This window comes from Myotis yumanensis, unplaced genomic scaffold, assembly GCF_028538775.1.
Source record: "Myotis yumanensis isolate MYYU_CA2020_CCGP unplaced genomic scaffold, mMyoYum1.0.hap1 SCAF_2, whole genome shotgun sequence".
Classification (NCBI taxonomy): domain Eukaryota; kingdom Metazoa; phylum Chordata; class Mammalia; order Chiroptera; family Vespertilionidae; genus Myotis; species Myotis yumanensis.
In genome coordinates this window covers 91,459,161-91,477,247 of record NW_027223753.1, presented here as the reverse complement: position 1 = coordinate 91,477,247, position 18,087 = coordinate 91,459,161, and the positions used below count along the sequence as shown (strand labels likewise).

At 42.4% G+C, this 18,087-nt stretch overlaps 2 protein-coding genes across 4 annotated transcripts in view; one reads left to right on the top strand and one right to left on the bottom strand.

Moving 5' to 3' along the window:
* LYRM4 (LYR motif containing 4) overlaps positions 1-10,244 on the bottom strand; it is a 136,284-nt gene extending 126,040 nt beyond the window's left edge. Inside the window, exon 1 of the mRNA XM_070405790.1 lies at positions 9,931-10,244. Coding sequence (XP_070261891.1) covers positions 9,931-10,016 — 86 coding nt within the window. The 5' untranslated portion in view covers positions 10,017-10,244. The remainder of the gene's footprint in view (positions 1-9,930) is intronic.
* A 661-nt stretch (positions 10,245-10,905) lies between these two features.
* Positions 10,906-18,087, top strand: part of FARS2 (phenylalanyl-tRNA synthetase 2, mitochondrial) — a 540,234-nt gene continuing 533,052 nt past the window's right edge. The window contains exons 1-2 of one of the 3 annotated variants that reach the window (XM_070403450.1): positions 10,906-11,034; positions 12,126-12,193. The gene's annotated coding sequence lies outside the window, so the exon portion shown is untranslated. Of the gene's footprint in view, positions 11,035-12,125; positions 12,212-18,087 lie in introns of all 3 variants that reach the window. The other 2 variants (XM_070403449.1, XM_070403451.1) reach the window with 2 other exon arrangements.

Here is an 18,087-nt window from a genome sequence, read left to right as displayed (position 1 = left end):
ATTTCTACTCTGAAGTTCTTTGTGTGGAACAGCAAATCCTTCCAGGAAAAATTCTGCTAAGTTTGTTTGTCTATTTGCTCTCTCCACACTTGACCAGGTGTTCCACCTTTTCCTTGAATTGCTTTCATCATACTGCTCCATCACTGAGGCAGACATTCAGGACCAGAGACCTGTGTGGCTGCACAGAATGTTGGTTTCAATGCTGCTGTCCACAGTTCCCATTCTCTTTTACATGTCAGACTTAGGGAACAGAACAGAAATCAACTAGCTTCTCTTTTCTTAGGTTCCAATAACTGAACAAATTTTTCTTCAGGCCCTGGACGGTTTTGCTAACTGGTTAGAGTAGTGGTCGGCAAACTCATTAGTCAACAGAGCCAAATATCAACAGTACAATGATTGAAATTTCTTTTGAGAGCCAAATTTTTTAAACTTAAACTATATAGGTAGGTACATTGTTATTAACTTAATTACGGTACTCCTAAGCTGGCCTTTGCTAAAAATGTCCTAAATCTGATTGAGGTATGTTCGCTGAGGTCAACCCCTTCCAACTCTCCCATCCACACTAGTCTTGTATACTTGTTTCGTCTATCTTTTGTCACCCATGTGCGATTTGCGGACGCTACTAGCACTAACCACTGCACAATGAGACTGCTGACTGACTGGCTCACTCAACTCGTCAACTCATGCATGAATCGTGCGCGCCTCCCCCGCGCTGCATATCCCCTCGCCGGACCTACCAACACCCCCCACTTCTTCTAACGCCACTTCTTCAATAGGCTCGCCCAGGCCAAAAACCGACTTCTGTGCATGGGCCACGAAGTTTCAATCACACTGTACGTGCACGCCCGCACGTGGTATTTTGTGGAAGAGCCACACTCAAGGAGCCAAAGAGCCACATGTGGCTCACCAGCCGAGGTTTGCCGACCACTGGGTTAGAGTACAGGCCCCCACTCCTGAGGGGTGTGGGTTTGGTTCCCTGCTTATTAACAAGAATGAGTAATAATAAGCAGAGAACCTGGCATTGCAGGATCAATCCCTGGCCCCTGTTGAGGTGTGTGCGGGAGGCAACCAACTGATATTCCTGTCTGTCTCTGTCTCTCTCTGGTCTGTCTCTCTCTCAAAAATCAGTGGAAAAATATCCTTAGGTGAGGATTAACAAAACAAAAAATATTTTGTCTTCAGGCTGCAAATGAAAATGCCAAGGAACTGCAAAATGAAAGCAGGCTGTGCTGAAAGGTAATAACTCTTTCCTCCATTCTTAAAGAACAAAAAATGGAGGATATAGTAAAAATAAACACTGAATTCCCTCTTATTCCCTAGGGTTAGAAAGATGCAGGGAAACAATCCCCTGTGGTAATTATATGCCTGAAATATGTGAAGTTTTCCAAGTGATTGTGAATTAAAGTTAATTACTAAGGAAATAATATTATTTCCAGTAGATGACTGTACATGTTACTAGTACCAGTTATGAAGTAGTTTTTGCATTTTGGTTATTTTTAATTAATGAAAAGAAAGAGGCTTACTTTCCTCTATATTATCTTATACACTGGTTCTTTTGACCTTTGAAAATTCTCAGTAAAAGAGATATGTGAAGAGGAAGAAAGAAAAATTATGTGACTCTCTAGGCCCTAAATATGGTCACCCCTGGTGGTCTTCCAAAACCTTTTCACTCGTGCTTGTTAATAAGCAGTTACCCATACATACCGCATTCACTCTTGTAACGTTTCTTATGCTTTTACAGTATTATCACGGAGGAAACAAAATTGATTCAAATATGGTGCCTATTGACTGGGGATGACAGTCTAGTGAAAAAGGGGCAAGAGTGATGGGAGAATTTAAATGACAAGATGTTACACAGGCTTCTGGAAAACAAGGGAGGGCTATGATAAATACAGTTCATATATTCAAATGCTGGTGCACCCCCTAGTGCCGGGTCTGGATGCTGGAGTGATCATGGTGTGCAAAAACACACACCATTCTTGACCTCATGGAGCCTGCAGTCAGACTAGTGGGAGAAACATTACTCAGGTAACCACAAAGTACATGTAAAGTTACAACTGGTATAGTGTCATGATGGAGAAGTCCACAGGGCTGTGGGAACTCACAGGGCTGGGAGTGCCTTTGTGGGCTCTAGGTGAGGGAGCAAGGAGGAGTGACCTATAGGAATGGAGAAGGAAGAACTTTAAAACAGAGGGACAACATGGGCATGAGTGAGCAAAGTATTTAAGGAGGTGGAGAACAGCTCAGTATGATAAAATACCCCCCAAAGGGAAGGTGGTATGATAAGGATAGAGGCAGGGAAACTGACCCTACAGGGAAATGCAGGCCATGGGAAGGATTTTGGACTTTATCCTGGGAGCAATGAGAAGCAATTAAAGATTTTTCCTTTATCTTTCTTAAATTTATTTTTTTAAATAAGGGAGTAGCATGGGGTTAGGAGGTTTCAGAGAATTTGTCAAGAGTTGGTCTATTAGCTGAGTTTTGAAGGATGATTAGAAATTTGTTGTATTAAGGGAGGAAAGTGTGTTTTAGACACAGGAATCAACGTGTGATCACATAAAGGCCTAAAACCATGTGGCGCCATGGGAAAATGGGAGAAGTCTGATTTTGCCAAAATGAAAAGTAGATTAGAAGAGAGGAGGCAGAACATGAAGAGTGGCATGGAAACTAAGAAGGAATTTAATTCTAAAAGCCATGTGGAGCCTCTGATGCATTTTAAGCAAGGGGAGTGGAGGGGATGGGTGAGAGCAGACACATTTTGAAGCCAAAGTTTTGGGTTCAAATCTTGACTCTGCTCCATACAAGGTCTTTCAATTATAGTTCCTTCCCACATTACACTTAGCACGGCGCCCAATTCAGTAAGTCAGCTCCCTGCATTTTAGAAACCTCATGGTGAGGACAATACAGCACAGAGGGAACTGAGAGCAGGACAGGGAAACAGTCATCTGGGTGAGGGGTAACAACAGGCTAGGGCGGGCTAACGCAGTGGGGATGAAGAGGTGTGGAGGGGCCTGAGAGGTATCCAGGCAGAGTGTGTGAAAGAACAGGGAGTGAGGTAAAGGGAGAAAGGCACCTAGGACAAATGCCCAGTTGCCAGCTTAGTTGTGGCAGGTTTAGATGTGGTGTGAGTTGCCTATTCGTTCTCTGAGGGGGACTTGCAGGAAGCAAGTGAGTAATGTGTCTGGTGCTTGGATCAGGGGCTTGGACTGAAAACAGACTTGAGAGTCCCCATAGAAGTGAGCAATTGAAACCATGGATTGTGATAAAATTACAGGGAAGTATGAAGAGGGAAAAAAGAAGGACCAACCACAGAAACCCGGGAAATAGGATATATACTTTAGGTGTACTGTTATAGTCTCAAGTGAAAAGTCTTTCAGATATCAGGAAGGAAAGCTGCCTAAACCAGGTGCTAAGACTGAACATTGGAGTCAGGATCCTAGGGGCAGGAGTGGGCAGAGTCTGTGAGCAATGTCCCTTCCAGAAGGCTGCCTGATCTGAGTCTGCTCTAATTTAGTTACACTCCACCATGTAATTCCTTTCCTTAGAGTTTCAAGTTTCAGGCTAAAACAGACAATTAAAGCTGTGATTATTTCAATGTCTCCACATTGTGAGTGCTCAATAAAGATTTGTCGAACGAATGAATAAGAGACATCTGAACCAGGGAAGAGGACCAATGGCTTTTTTTGACTCCAGTCTGGCTACAAGGAAGAATTTTCTCAATTAATTTTGCTTTCTGCTTACTAAAGGGCAAAGGGGATTTTATTTTATTATTATTTTTTAATCCTCACCCAAGGATATGTTTTTTTTAAAAAATTGATTTTAGAGAAAGAGAAACATTGATGTGAGAAACATTGATCAGTTGATTCCTGTATACTCCCCCAAAGGGGACCAAACTCGAAACCTAGGTATGTGCCCTGACTGGTATTCGAACCTGCAATCTTTTGGTGTATAGGACAACGCTCCAACCAAGTCACCTGGCCAGGGCAAGGGGATTTTAGATAAGAGATGCTTCTGCCTACAGAAATGATTTCTGGTTAAAACATCACTCTTAGGGATCAGGTCAGGGGAGGGATAATTAAATATGGAAAAATATTGTTATATTTATTCTCAAAATGCAGACAGGCAAAAAGAAATGTGTGAAGGCATTAAATAAATAATCATGCTACAGAGTAATATTCATAATTATAAGTAACTGATCAAATGAGTAATTTTAAATAAACCACGCCAAAGGAGGAGTACTAAAAACACTTTAAAAATTACCCCAGAACCCCTGGCTGGTGTGGCTCAGTTGGTTGGAGTGTCGTCCTGCACACCAAAGGGTTTTGGGTTCTATTCCTGGTCAGGGCACATCCACGAGTTGTGGGTCCTATCCCTGGATGGGGCACATATGGAGGGCAACCGATGTTTCTCACATCAATATATATTTTCTCTCTCTCTAAATTCAATAAAAGAAAAAAATATCCTAGGCAAAAAAATAAGTAAATAAAGATAAGGCTAACAGATGTATTAATGACAACTAATGAGGGTACCAGCCATCTATTAAATAAAACAAATAATTACTCTGAGAACAGATACAATCAATGAACCCTGATGAACATTAACTAGCAAATTAATAACATTGATATATGAAAGATACACAACTGGAGTAAGGAAAGTGAAATAAGCATATAAAGAGTGCTGCAGAGTAACTTAACATATAAAGTCAGAGTGTGCTAAAATTGCACCTGAAATGTTCAGATGCTCTCCTGAAGCTACATCACTGCACACAAAGTCTCACAGAAAACGTCTTCTTTTTTACCAAGTTGGCACTGTCTCTGATATGTGATGTTTCGTTAGGAACAATTTTTTTCTTCTTCCAATTATATTCTCCTAACTTAAGTTTGAATCATTCTCTTTAATCCAATATATTCAACCAATCACTAAGACCAGCAATTCTGCTTCTCAATATATCTCTATATTACTATTCACCCATTGCTCCAATCAGGCTTTCACCATCTTTTGACTCAACTAAACTAATGCTATTACCTCCCATATGGCCTCCAGTCTTTAGTTTCTTTTCCTTTGGGGCTGATCTAGCTAAAAGGTATATCTGCTGTCTGCTTGAAATACTCAAATGGCTTTGCACGGCCTGGAACACATTCTTCGAGTATACTTTCACTTTGCATGCTAAATAAACTTCATCTAATGCTAGAGTTATTGGCTCTGGATTCTTTGCTGAACTCAAGAACTGAGAACTGACATTAGAGACCAATGAGTTTGAAGACCATTTTCTTAGACTATGTCTTCTTGGTCTCCATTAGAGGTTCTCTTTGGCCAACACCTTACAATTCAATGTTCTCTAGAAAAGTATCCTAAGCCCACTAATCTTCTCACCATAAAATAGGATTTCTCAATCTTGGCATGATAGACATTTTGGATCAGACAATTCTGTGTTACGAGGATTGTCCTGTGCTTAGGAACATCCCTAACTACTAACTACTAGATGACAGAAGTATTCTCTTACCCAAGTTGTAATAGCCAAAAATGTCTCTAGACACTGTCAAATAAAATTGCCCTGGTTGAGAACCACTGCCCTAAATACTTTTCATGGGAATAACACCTAATAATAAGATTTAATTCTACTTATGCTATAAAATTCCACTTATGTGCCAGGCACAATTCTAAGCATATGACATGAGTTAAATCATTAAAGTCTTACTACTGGAGGCAAATTCCAGCAGGTCATAATTATGCAAGAAGTTCATCAGAAGGCTGATGGATCTTGGGGCTTCAGTAGGGCTGAAAATCTGCATATTATTACCTGCTGCTGAACAGCTGTAGGCATTTCCCCTAACCTGATAATCTTTCCCTGTTTACCAAACTTTACATTTGATATGCCTGCTTGCATTCCTAAAGGGCCAATGTGTTTTCCAGTAAATAAAAAGTCATGGGTCCGGAGATTGGGGGAGCTTAGCACTAGAGCTAAGTTTCCACCTGGCTTTCCCACATGCCTTCCAAATTTACATTTCATGTCTAGTCTCTATTCATTTATGCGCAGCCCTTCTCCAGATTCCTGAACCCTAGGTGTGAAAAGACTGCGGCACCTTACCACTTTATGAGACAAATAAATTAATACCTCCATTTTATAGATTAAGAATCTGCAAAACAGAGAAGTGATTCACCCAGGGTCACACAGCAAATCAGTGGTGATGACAACTCCAGTCCTGATTGCTGCCCTGAGCTTCAGATTCCTGCTGGGCATCCCAGGTAACATTCATTCAAGATGCCCCAAAATTGAACTCAAAAGTCTTCACTCCACAAGAGCAGATATTTCTGTATTTCTTAAGTCAGTTAATGACACAACTTTTTTTTGTTTTTTTTTTTTGTTAATCCTCACCAGAGGATATTTTTCCATTGATTTTTAGGGAGAGTGGAAGAGAGAGGGAAAGACAGAGAAACACATCCATTGGTTGCCTCCTGTAGGAGCTCTGACCAGGGCGTGGGCCAGGGAGGAGCCTGCAACCAAGGTATGTGCCCTTGACTGGAATCAAACCCGGGACCCTTTGATCTGTAGGCCGATGCTCTATCCACTGAGCCAAACCAGCTAGGACAATGGCACAACTTTTACTATTAAACTCTCTGTGCCTCAGCGTAACTGGTAGCCTGGACATCATTCTAGATTCTGCTTGGACTCTCTTCTTTTTCTTCAATCTAATCATTGAAGTCCTAAGAATTTTACTTTCTAATTAATCAAATATGTCTTTTTTCCCTCTATCTTTCACTGTTCCTGCCCTCATTAGGGCTCTAAAGTTTCCTCAGTACTATCATAACCAACTCTCATTTGGTATCCTTGTATCTAGCCCTCAAAATTATCTTCTATATTGCTGCCAAAGTGATTTACCAAAAGTACAAATTTGTCCATGCCACTTTATGGCTTAAAGCTTTTTATTGACTGTTGTTAGTTAACTAAGAATAAAGTCAGGTTCCTTAGCATGGCCCTTTGGCCGTCAAATACATGACCCTTTCCAACCAGACTCTCATCTTCTGTCACCCCCTGAATCACACTTTACTCTCTAGCTGCTAGAGTCTTTGTCATGATCTGAGCATACTATGCTACTTCATGCCTTTGACCAGTGTCATCTTATGGTTTTGTTCTTGTTTTGTTAATCCTTACCCGAGGATCTTTTTTCCAATGATTTTTAGAGATAGTGGAAAGGCTGGGGCGGTGGGGGAAGGAGTGAGGGAAAGAGATAGGGAAAGAGAAATAGAGAGAGAGACACTGATGTGAGAGAGACACATCAATGGTTGCCTCCTTGCATGCATGCGACTGGGCATCGAATGTACAATCTAGGTATTTTTCTTTGACCACTAAGCAAATCTGAGACCCTTCACTATAATCACTGAGCACACCAGCCAGGGCCACAATGTTTCTTTTTAATTACTTGACCCGGTAGATATAACATCACCAGTGTGACTTACTGTTCACAAATTTATAGGATGAGTTCCATTTCCATGCAGGTATCTAAAAATTAGTTACTGCTTGAGAGGTTTAGTGTTCCGTTGGCTAGCCAAAGTTGTACTGATCTATCAATCACAGGGCCTGCCAGCTCAAACAGAAGGTGTGTGTGTGTGTGTGTGTGTGTGTGCACGCGCACGCTACCTAACCAGGTCTGTTCTTGGGGTAGGCTTTGCTCTTAGGAACCCAATCCACAGGCTGGCCAATCACCAAGAGTAAGACATGGTGTAATTTAATGAACTGGTCTTATCAGGTACTTGCTTTGGGAATTAATTTCAAATGCAAAGAGGATCTGGTAGTTAGTAGAAGACACCGAATCTAATAGCATTCAGAGAGAAAAATATCTGTAAAATAGACACAGCAGTGGTGAGTCAGAAGTTACAAGGAAGCAGATTGGAAAGCTGAAGCCTTGAAGTTCACAAAAGGTATGGAAAGTGAAGAGTACGGATAAGGGTCTCAAAAGCAAATAGGAGAGTGGGGCAGACAAGGAAAAAGTTGTGCGCTACATGAAGGATGTAAAAGTTTAAACTCTCACTCTCACTTTCTGCTAATATCCTAAAAGCTGGATTTCCATCTGGAGAGGCAATGATAAACATTTCAGCACCTGAAGTTTTTGTGAGACCTTTATTCTTTTACTAGTGGCCCAGTGCATGAATTTGTGCACATTGAAAGGAAATTAATTAGAAGAAATACTTTAATATTGCTATTTGCCCTTTTTCTATAATAGAAGTGTCAACCAAACTCATGATCGACAATGATGGAAACACATGTGTGTGATTGGCACCAGTGAGAGCTTTTATGTATAGATAAGCTTGCTTAATTAGACCTGCTTTCTGAGTTAGTTAAACTTATTCCAGTCCAGTGAAGCATCCCAAATTCTCTTTCAGATGATTGTCAGCAACACAGCAGTAAATATCAACATGAAGCAGATTATTATTGTAGATCACGCAGGGAGAACAAAGGATAAAATATTTAACTGCAGCTCTGGCCGGCTTGGCTCAGTGGATAGAGTGTCAGCCTGCGGACTGAAGGGTCCCAGGTTCAATTCTGGCCAAGGGCACATGCCTGGGTTGCAGGATTGATCCCCAGTGGGAGGCATGCAGGAGGCAGCCAATCAATGATTCTCTCTCATCATTGATGTTTCTAGCTCTCTCTCCTTCTCCCTTCCTCTCTGAAATCAATAAAAAAATATATTTAAAAAATATATTTAAAAAAATATTTAACTGCAGCAGTGTTTGACTATATTCTGCACAGTGAGAAAACGTAAAGCCATTTTTAAGGTCCTCCATTTCTTACTTCTTTTTAGTGAGGTCAAGTTTCTAAGCTTTCTAAATGTCCTTTTTTCAGCTAATGAAAAGAAAATAGGATTCCACCAAGTCTCCTATCTACCTACTCCAGGACTTCTGTGAGGAGCAAATGAGATGAAGCATGGGAAAATGCTTCACAGACATTTATTTAGTGTAAAATGTTTCCACCTGGCTATAAAGCAAGTCGTGTTTCTGGGCTGAAGAAACTGCAAGGAGGCTAGTCACTAGGAAGAGGAAGCCAGGTGTTGCTTGTGATGTCATTACCCGGTGCCCCCAGCTACCACTTCAGTTTCAGGGCTGGGCCGTGGGCCGCATTTTGCGCCATGCGGGGGTCTCGGCAGAGTGGGCTGCGATTTGGTGGGCTATAGCTCTGCGGTGGTGGTGGGGCCTGGGTCCCACTTGGGGGAAGCCGAGTGTTGCTTTGTGGGCTCTAGGTTGCAGTGCTGTTTCTCTGTAAATGGCCAGGGCATGTCACAGCAGCTCCTACCTTGAGCGTCTGTCCCCTGGTGGTCAGTGCGCGTCATAGACACCGGTGGGACAGGTGGAGGGACATTTAGCATATTAGCCTTTTATATATGTAGATTATATATAGATAGATAGATAAAAATTGCTACTTGTGTCTCCTCCTCCCACCCCTGTTGCCACCAATTAGGCCAAAAAGAATGGATTTGATTTTTGCAATTAAAAGGGCTAAGAAATAGGAAATGCAAGGGATGGATAGAGTGAGCCTTCAGCTTGTGCACATGTGCTACTGATAGGTCACTTCTGTCAACTCTTCCAATTCTGTGGGAAGTTCTACATATGCAACAAACTGGTCCTAACTTAAGCACTTGCAGCTTTCACATCCATCCTTCCCACGGCAGAAACACACCACTAACCATGCTCCCTGAGCACGAACCACGGTATCTGCTCGGGGGCAAACGTCACAAGATCTATCTTCACAGACACAATGCAGGGCAAGTCCCCGCGAGGTTCCAGGGGGCCCCGCTCGCAGCAGGGGAACCCTCATCGGTGGCAGAGCCTTGCCGTCATGGTTCCGAGGTGCCGGCGCGGGACAGAGGCTCCCCGCGCCCGACATTCCCCGGCGGCCCACCCGGACCTCCCGGCCCCCGCCGCCCGTCGGGTCACCTGTAATTGTAGGCGCTGAATTGCTTGCTCTCTCTCAGCATCGCTCGGTACAGATCTAACACTCGTGCGCGGCTGGAGGCTGCCATTTTGGAAAGAAAAAAATAAGTGGGTCCTCTTCGCAGAGGTCCCGAGTTTAACCCAATCGCAAAATGTCAGCCTATGCAAAACCACGCACGACTTCAAATGCAGTGTGGTTTGGTTAGGCCGGCGGGCCGAGCCTCAGCCTGGGCGAGCAGCGCCGCCGCCTCGGGCAGCAGCAGACCGAGCCCGGCGTCGCTCGGAACTCCGGAGGCGGGCGCAGGCGGGCTTCGGGCAGCTAAGGGGGAGGCGCCCTCGGGGAAGGCGTTCCTGCTCGCCGGCCCCACCTGGAAGGCTCCGGCTTGTAGCGACGCTGGGAGCGACTGAGGGGCGGGGGGAGCAGAAGGGGCCGCCTAGGCGACAGAAATAGGGCCTGGGGTGGAACCTGGGGGGCCGCTTGTGCACCGAGCCACGCTCCTCGGGACGGAGGTCGGGGGCTCGAGTACTGAGGGCGTGCAGAGGGTCAAAGAAAGCCTTCTCGAGCCGCGGGGGGTCATGGAGAGGACACTGACTTCGGGGTCAGGAAGGGGATAAAGTGTTTCGCTGTGAAGTGCCCGGTGGCACCTTCGCCGGACGTCAGGCCGCGTTGCCCGGGTAACCGAGCGCGTGCCTTGCGGACGCTCCGCCTCCGGCACGGACGCCCTGCCCTAGGCTGCGGATGCCCCGCCCCTCCCGCTGGGGCTGCCCTCGGCCCTGCCTGAGAGGCCGTGCTGGATTCCCAGGGCCTTTGGTCCTGTCACGCTCTCCCCGTGGGGCCGGAGTGCGGGCCACGCGCTGCAGGCCGCGACGATGGCGTGGCGGGCGCGGAGTCGACAGGTCAGGGGTTCCCTGGCGTTCCGGCTTCGCTCAGGGCTACTGACTAAGGGGCCTCCCGCGCAAGGCCCGCCTTTTTGTCAAAATGGCAGCGCCCAGCGTCCTCCCATGGGAGCTGTGAGGTGGGTGTGAGAGCCTTCCCCACGAGAGTAAGCGGGCCCACGGCGCTCCAGACTTTAAACACCCAGGTCTGCGTCTCCCGGCGAGCGGTGGGTGAGTGCCGGTCTCGCTGCCGCGTGGGGTGCTACGTGGGTAGTGTGGCAGGGGGTTACCTGACCCTGGATTTCCCCCCTTTATGGGGTACGGGCTGAGGTCCCGGGTTTTGCTTTTGAGTCGTGAGTCCCGTAGAGTTTTGTCATCTAACAAATGTGTGCAGAGGTCGGGTTGGTTGGGCTGTAAGCGTGGGGGATTAATCTGGGAAGGGACTTGAGTGGTCCAAAACTCTGTTGCTGAGCAAGTTTTCTCTCGAAGCGTTTCATGACTGACTTCTCTCGGGGCCCTTTTCGGAAGACGCCAACTTTTCTGAACTGCCATGTGACAGTGGTGCGTGAAGTTGGTCGTTCTGGTCCTTGAAGGTGGACTTGGCGCAGGGAGGCGTGATCTGGTTCTTGTCAACTGGGTTTGCAAAGCACTTGTCTTTGGAATCTTCCGTTATGTAATAAACGTTAAGAAGAAGCAGTTTTCTGCCCCCAAATACAGTAAAGACTACCCCTGTGTACGTAAAAAAGAAAGTTTGCATTAACATCCATCTTAATCCAAACACTGAATTATGGTTTTGTTTCATCTGAGTTTATCTGGTTTTGGAATTGTTAGAGGCACCTCTCACTGACACCAGAGAGGTGTTTCCGGGCAGCCCCCTGAGTTAGTGGGAGAGGGCGGTCCCAACCTCGATCCTTGTCTTCTCATATAAATAGTTTCTACGAGAGACCTTGACTGCATTTTGAATAGCCAATGTATCAAAGCAATTAAAGCATGCACCTTTATTAAAGAAGCAAAGCAAGCAAATCTATACATCTGGCTTATGAAGCGCAGAGGGGCTGGGCTCTCAGCTAATGTGAAGAGCAAGTTAGGTGGCGGGGGTCAGAGGTGTTATACCAGGTGTACCCGTTAATAATACGGATTTTGTAATCAAGGAAAACACGATAATTTCAAGAGAAACATCAAAAGTGCTTTATTCAAAGTAATGTCCGTTGCTAGCTACACATTTTCCCCATCTTTCAGGTAATTTGTGGATACCGTCCCAATAGAACTTTCCTTGTTTTGAGGCAAACCATTCAGAGACCCAATTTTCCACTTCTTCGTAGGTTTTGAAGTGCTGCTCAGAAAGTGCGTGTGCCATCGATCAGAACAAGTGGTAATCTGAAGGAGCAAGGTCTGGTGAATACGGCGGGTGGGTTAATACTCCCCAGGCAAGATTTTTTACGTGTCCTTAACTGGTTTTGAAGAGTGTGGTGGTGCGTTATCTTGAAGCAAAATTGCTTTGCCGTGTCTTCTGGCCCATTCTGGTCGTTTCTCGATCAAAGCATGGTTCAAATTGATTATTTGTTGTTGGTAGCGATCAGTATTAATGGTTTCACCTGGTATTCGAAGCTCATAATACACCACACCTTCCTGAGCCCACCAAATGCAGTGCATTGTCTTCTTTCCAAAGCAATTTGGCCTTGTAGTCGATGTTGATGGTTGACCTGGATCAACCCATGATTTTGTGCGTTTGGGATTCTCAAAATAAATCCACTTTTCATCGCCAGTCACAATTCGATGCAAAAGAGACTTTCTTTCATGCCGTTGAAGCAACATTTTAACTGATGACTTTTCGGTTTTCCATTTGTCTTTTGTTGAGTTGATGTGGCACCCATTTTCCTTCCTTTAAAATCTTTGCTTGTAAATGATCGGAAATTGTTTGCTGAGCAACATTTAATCTTTCTGTAAGTTGTTTTTGAGTTTGACATGCATCTTCATCCAATAATGCTTGTAATTTTTGGTCTTCAAACTTTTTCGGTTGACCTGGACGTTCTTTGTCTTTCACATCGAAATCACCACTTTTAAAGCGTTTAAACCAGCGTTCACAGTATCTTGAGATGGAGCATGTTCACCATAAGCTTCCCGAAGTATACGATAACTTTTTCTTCAAAATAAAGTAATGAATTAAAATTTCCCTCTAATGCTCTTTTTTTTTGGCACGAAATTCGACATTTTTAAGCGTAAAAATAGCTATGATATTAACACCTTCAGCAAATTTGACATATGAAGTTTTGAAGCTTGCTGTCAATACAACAAAATAGCATACATATCAAATTGCATATATATCAACATATGTGTAACTCCATCTATTGAAAAAAAATTGCATTATTAATTGGTACACCTAGTATACCCTCCTGTCTATAGGTCTCAAAATTCCTCTGATGAATTTCTTGGTACATATTAATTCTCAAGGTCCCTTTTTACTTTATTGTGGCCTTCCCAGAATTCATGAGAAGCACCTGGCAACTTTATCTTGCTAAGCCTTGAGACTGCTGTCATCTCTGCTTAGGGAGTAAAACTTCCCTTTTTCCTTTCCCCTACTCCCCGCCCCCCAATACTTGTATTGAAATCCCTTTAAGATTGCTATTTGGATTTTTAAGGGTCTCATACATCAGTGAATCTCAAAATAAGGTTTTTTTACAGGGTAGTTGAACTTCTGTCACACTTGCAGGTTGATCAGGTCATTGGGCAAGTCTTTCTTTAGGTTTTGTTGAAAGGGCTTTTAATATTTTGAGTTTATACGTTGGCATTACTTAAAGAATTTAAGACTAAGGGAATTGCAAATTACTGTATTATAGCATACTATCCAGAGCAGCTTTCTCTTAATATGATACAGTGTTGAATGCTGATGATATTAAATACTATGCAACACCTGGGAAAACTGCAACGTTATTGCAAGTTAAAAATAGAAAGCTGCCGAAACCAGTTTGGCTCAGTGGATAGAGCATCGGCCTGCGGACTGAGAGGTCCCAGGTTCGATTCTGGTCAAGGGCATGTACCTGGGTTGCGGGCACATCCCCAGTGGGAGATGTGCAGGAGGCAGCTGGTCGATGTTTCTCTCTCATCGATGTTTCTAACTCTCTATCTCTCTCCCTTCCTCTCTGTAAAAAATCAATAAAATATATATTAAAAAAAAAAAAATAGAAAGCTATCAAAGTTCGAAGAAAAAACTTGAAAATTATTTTGCCTTATTTGAAAACAGTGGGGATTGCATCATTTTATTATATTTTGTTTTCACCTAGAAAATGATGTTGGAATAATTATTATTGTATACAATTTTTTATGTGTAATTATCAAGTAATTTAATTCTTAGCATGCACAATTAATGTATATAAATGACTTTAATTTTGTTGTATTCAAATAAAAACTTTCAAAAAAAATACATAAAGTTTACTTTGTTTGGTTAGCCTGATCACCTCTTGGTACAAGGTTAGGAATGTGATAGCTTCCCAGTTGATTATAAGCTAAGTCCTCACAAAAATACTTTTATTTGAAATAATTTACCATATGTTACATGCCATTGCCTTGAAAGACTAATAAAAATAATCACATTCTAAAGCCAAATCTCTCCTTTTATACATCTTCATTATTTCCAATAATAGCTCTTTTTGGAGATTGTATGTGGAATTGGGCCAGAAGCTGCATGGAACTTACATATGTCTTTTAATATGCATTTATTTTGCGCTGAGTATTCTTTTGGGTAATAATCCATTTACTACCATTTAGGCCCCCAAAATGTAAATACTTCCTTAATATTCACCTATCCTTAGTTATGAAATATCTGTAGTTCTTTACCTACCTATGTAAAATGATATATTACCTTGTGTTAAAATTAGTATTACTAATGAACATTTAATGGTTTTATTTTATTTTTTAAATATATTTTTATTGATTTCAGAGAGGAAGGAAAGGGGGAGAGAGAGAGAGAGAGAGAAGCATCAATGATGAGAGAATCATTGATCAGCTGCCTCTTGCACGACCCCTACTGGGGATTGAGCCCGCAACCTGGGCATGTGCCCTTGACTGGAATCAAACCTGGGACCTTTCAGTCCACAGGTCAACACTCTATCCACTGAGCCAAACCAGCTAGGGCATTTAATGCTTTTTGAAGAGAAATTTCTCCAACCATAATAAGCAATGTAAATTTAACAACAATTTACGGTCTTTAGGCTTAAATATTAAAATCATATGTAAAGAAAATCTTGTATACATCAGCAACTTGTGATATTATGATTTAGAAATGATCCACTCCAAACATGGATCTAAGTCTTTATTATATGTAATCCTCATTTGATTTTATTAGGTTTTTCATTCTAGTAGAGTAGAAGCTGGAAGAGACCTTGGACATCAGCTCACTCATTTTTTACAGATGAACAAACTGAAGTCCTTTTCTCATTCATTTATTCATTCATTCAACATTTCTTGAACACTTCCTAAGTGCCATACATTATACAAGATGATGGAGTTACAATAATGGGAGTCTTCCTCTCCTCCAAGAAACCAATAGGGATAAGCAGAGTAATTATTTTTGACAGATGCTTCCATTGGGTAATATTGCCAAGTGTTAGGGGAGTATAAATAAGGGACATTAAACTAGGACTTTGACTTAAGGGAAGGATTTCCATCATAGAAGGTGTTTTCACAATGAGTATTAAGACCCAGATGAATAATGTACATTACAGATTATAGTATACATTTAAAACATGGGTGCATAAGGGAGCATGATCTCTTCAGGGAACTTTAAGCAGTTGGACTTGTGGGGAGACCACAGACATGGTTAGCCCTGTACATATTTTATTTTAATAACTAGAAGCTGGATGCACGAATTCATGCATGGGTGGGGTCCAGGGACGTGGGAGGTTGGCCAGCTGGCCCCGCCCCCGATCGCGTCGATTGGTCGGGCTACCTGTCATAGCGACCTGTTGTTCTGGTTCTCATCTCCGATCGTTCTGGTCGCTTGGCTTAATATACATATAGATGTTTCCTCTATTTTGGGGATGTGTCATTTCTTATACATTGACTAGTTCACATAAGCCAAGTAGAACTTAATACTGAAATATAGATTAGTTTTTTAGGTCTTGGTAGGCTTTGTTTCAAACCATATTTTTGATTCATATATTCAAGGAGTACTGAAATTCTGTTTCTTTACCTTCACATTCAGTAGATAGTTGACCAGTATGGTGGTTCAAGTCACTGTTCTTGTGGATTCTTGAGGATATAAATCAAATACTCCTCCTGTTTTCCAGGAGTTTATAGTTTAAATACAATTTTTATGTAATTAAAATGTGGGATAGAAAGTACAAAGTTCTGCAAGGGAAATACTGGTGGAGAGCCTGTGGAGGTCATTTCTATGGCTGATTCCTGGGCCACACCTCAGACCAACAAAGCATGGCTAAGATTCAGTCTTCAGGAAAAGTTATTTTTTCAAGTCTCCAGGGGATTGAAGGAAGCCAGGATAGAGTAACATTGATCCGTGGGAATTAGGGGACTTTATGTGAGAGGTAGTGTTGATAGTGGCCTTGAGAAGGTTAGGCTTGAGCTAAGCCTTGAAGGGAATTGTAGGATTTGGATGTGGGGGTGTGTTGGTAAGATGGCTACTTGCAGGAAGGTTTACCCTTGGAAAGGGTAAAGGGGAGAGGGCCTAAGTAAGATCTAGGGAAAACATAATCTTGGCCTAGGGCCGTGGTTGGCAAACTGTGGCTCTTTGGCCCCTTGAGTGTGGCTCTTCCTAAGCCTTAGGAATACCCTAATTAAGTTGATAACAATGTACCTACCTATATAGTTTAAGTTTAAAAATTTGGCTCTCAAAAGAAATTTCAATCGTTGTACTGTTGATATTTGGCTCTGTTGACTAATGAGTTTGCCGACCACTGGCCTAGGGAACATGGAGGGCCTTAACTAGAGCAGGAGAATACATGAGGGTGAATTTGGGAGATACAGTTGGTAGACACCAGCTGAGGCCTTATATGGTCTCAGTTAATCCTTTGGAGACCTAATGGGAAAGCTGTTACCTTCATTTAAGGGACAGGAAACTGAGAGATTATGTTATTTAGCCAGAGTTATACAGCTAGGAAGCAGTGGGGGTAGGCATTAGCCCAGAAAGTGATCTGTTTAGCTATGCTACACTTACACAGAGGGTCTTCAGTGCCCGCTTCAGGAATCTAGTTTATTAATTTTTATTGACTAGCAGGTAAATTTTAGTCACATTTGAATTTTAAATTAGTTGGGTTATAATTTATTTAAAGCTAACTGGTTTGTATAGGAACTATTATAAATATTCAGAGAATCTCAAATGTGGATTTTTATGCAAGCTTGTTAGTCTTTTAAGATAAATTTAAATTTTTTTCTATTACATCTCTTTGAAAAGACTCAGTGCCTTTTAAAAAACTGTTGACAGTATTATAGATGTCCCCCATTTTCTCCATTTTTGTCCCCCTCCACCCAACCTCCACTCCTCCCCGGCCTTCCCCATAGCATTGTCTGTGTCCATGGGTTATGCATATATGCATATATGTTCTTTAGTTAATCTCTTCCTGTCCTTTCTTCATTCCCCTCCCCCAATCCCTTTAGGTCTGTTATTCTATTCCATGCATTTATATCTCTGGACCTATTTTGTTCATCAGTTTATTTTGTTCATTAGATTCCACATATAAGTGAGATCATGTGATATTTGTCTTTCTCTAATTGACTTATTTTGCTTAGCATAATAGTCTCCAGGTTCATCCAGTCTGTCGCAAAAAATAAGATTTCCTTCTTTATTTTTAAAAAATATTTTTATTGATTTCAGAGAAAGAAAGGGAGAGGGAGAGATTAGAAACATCATGATGAGAGAGAATCAAATCCCACTGGGGATTAAGCCTGGAAACCGGGCACGTGCTCTGACCAGGAATCGAACTGTGACCTCCTGGTTCATAGGTCGACGCTCAACTACTGTGTCATGCTGGCCAGGAAAGATTTCCTTCTTTTTTACCACTGCAAAGTATTCCATTGTGTAAATGTACCACAGCTTTTTTATCCACTTACCTACTGATGGACACTTGAACTGTTTATACATCTTAACCTCTTGTTAATAATGCTGCTGTGAACATAAACTGCATATATTCTTTCTGATTGGTGTTTTGGGATTCTTAGGATATAGTCCCAGAAGTGGGATCACTGGGTCGAACAGCAGTTCTACTTTTAGTTTTTTTGAGGAAACTCCACACTATTTTACATAGTGGCTGCACCAATCCGCATTCCCACCAG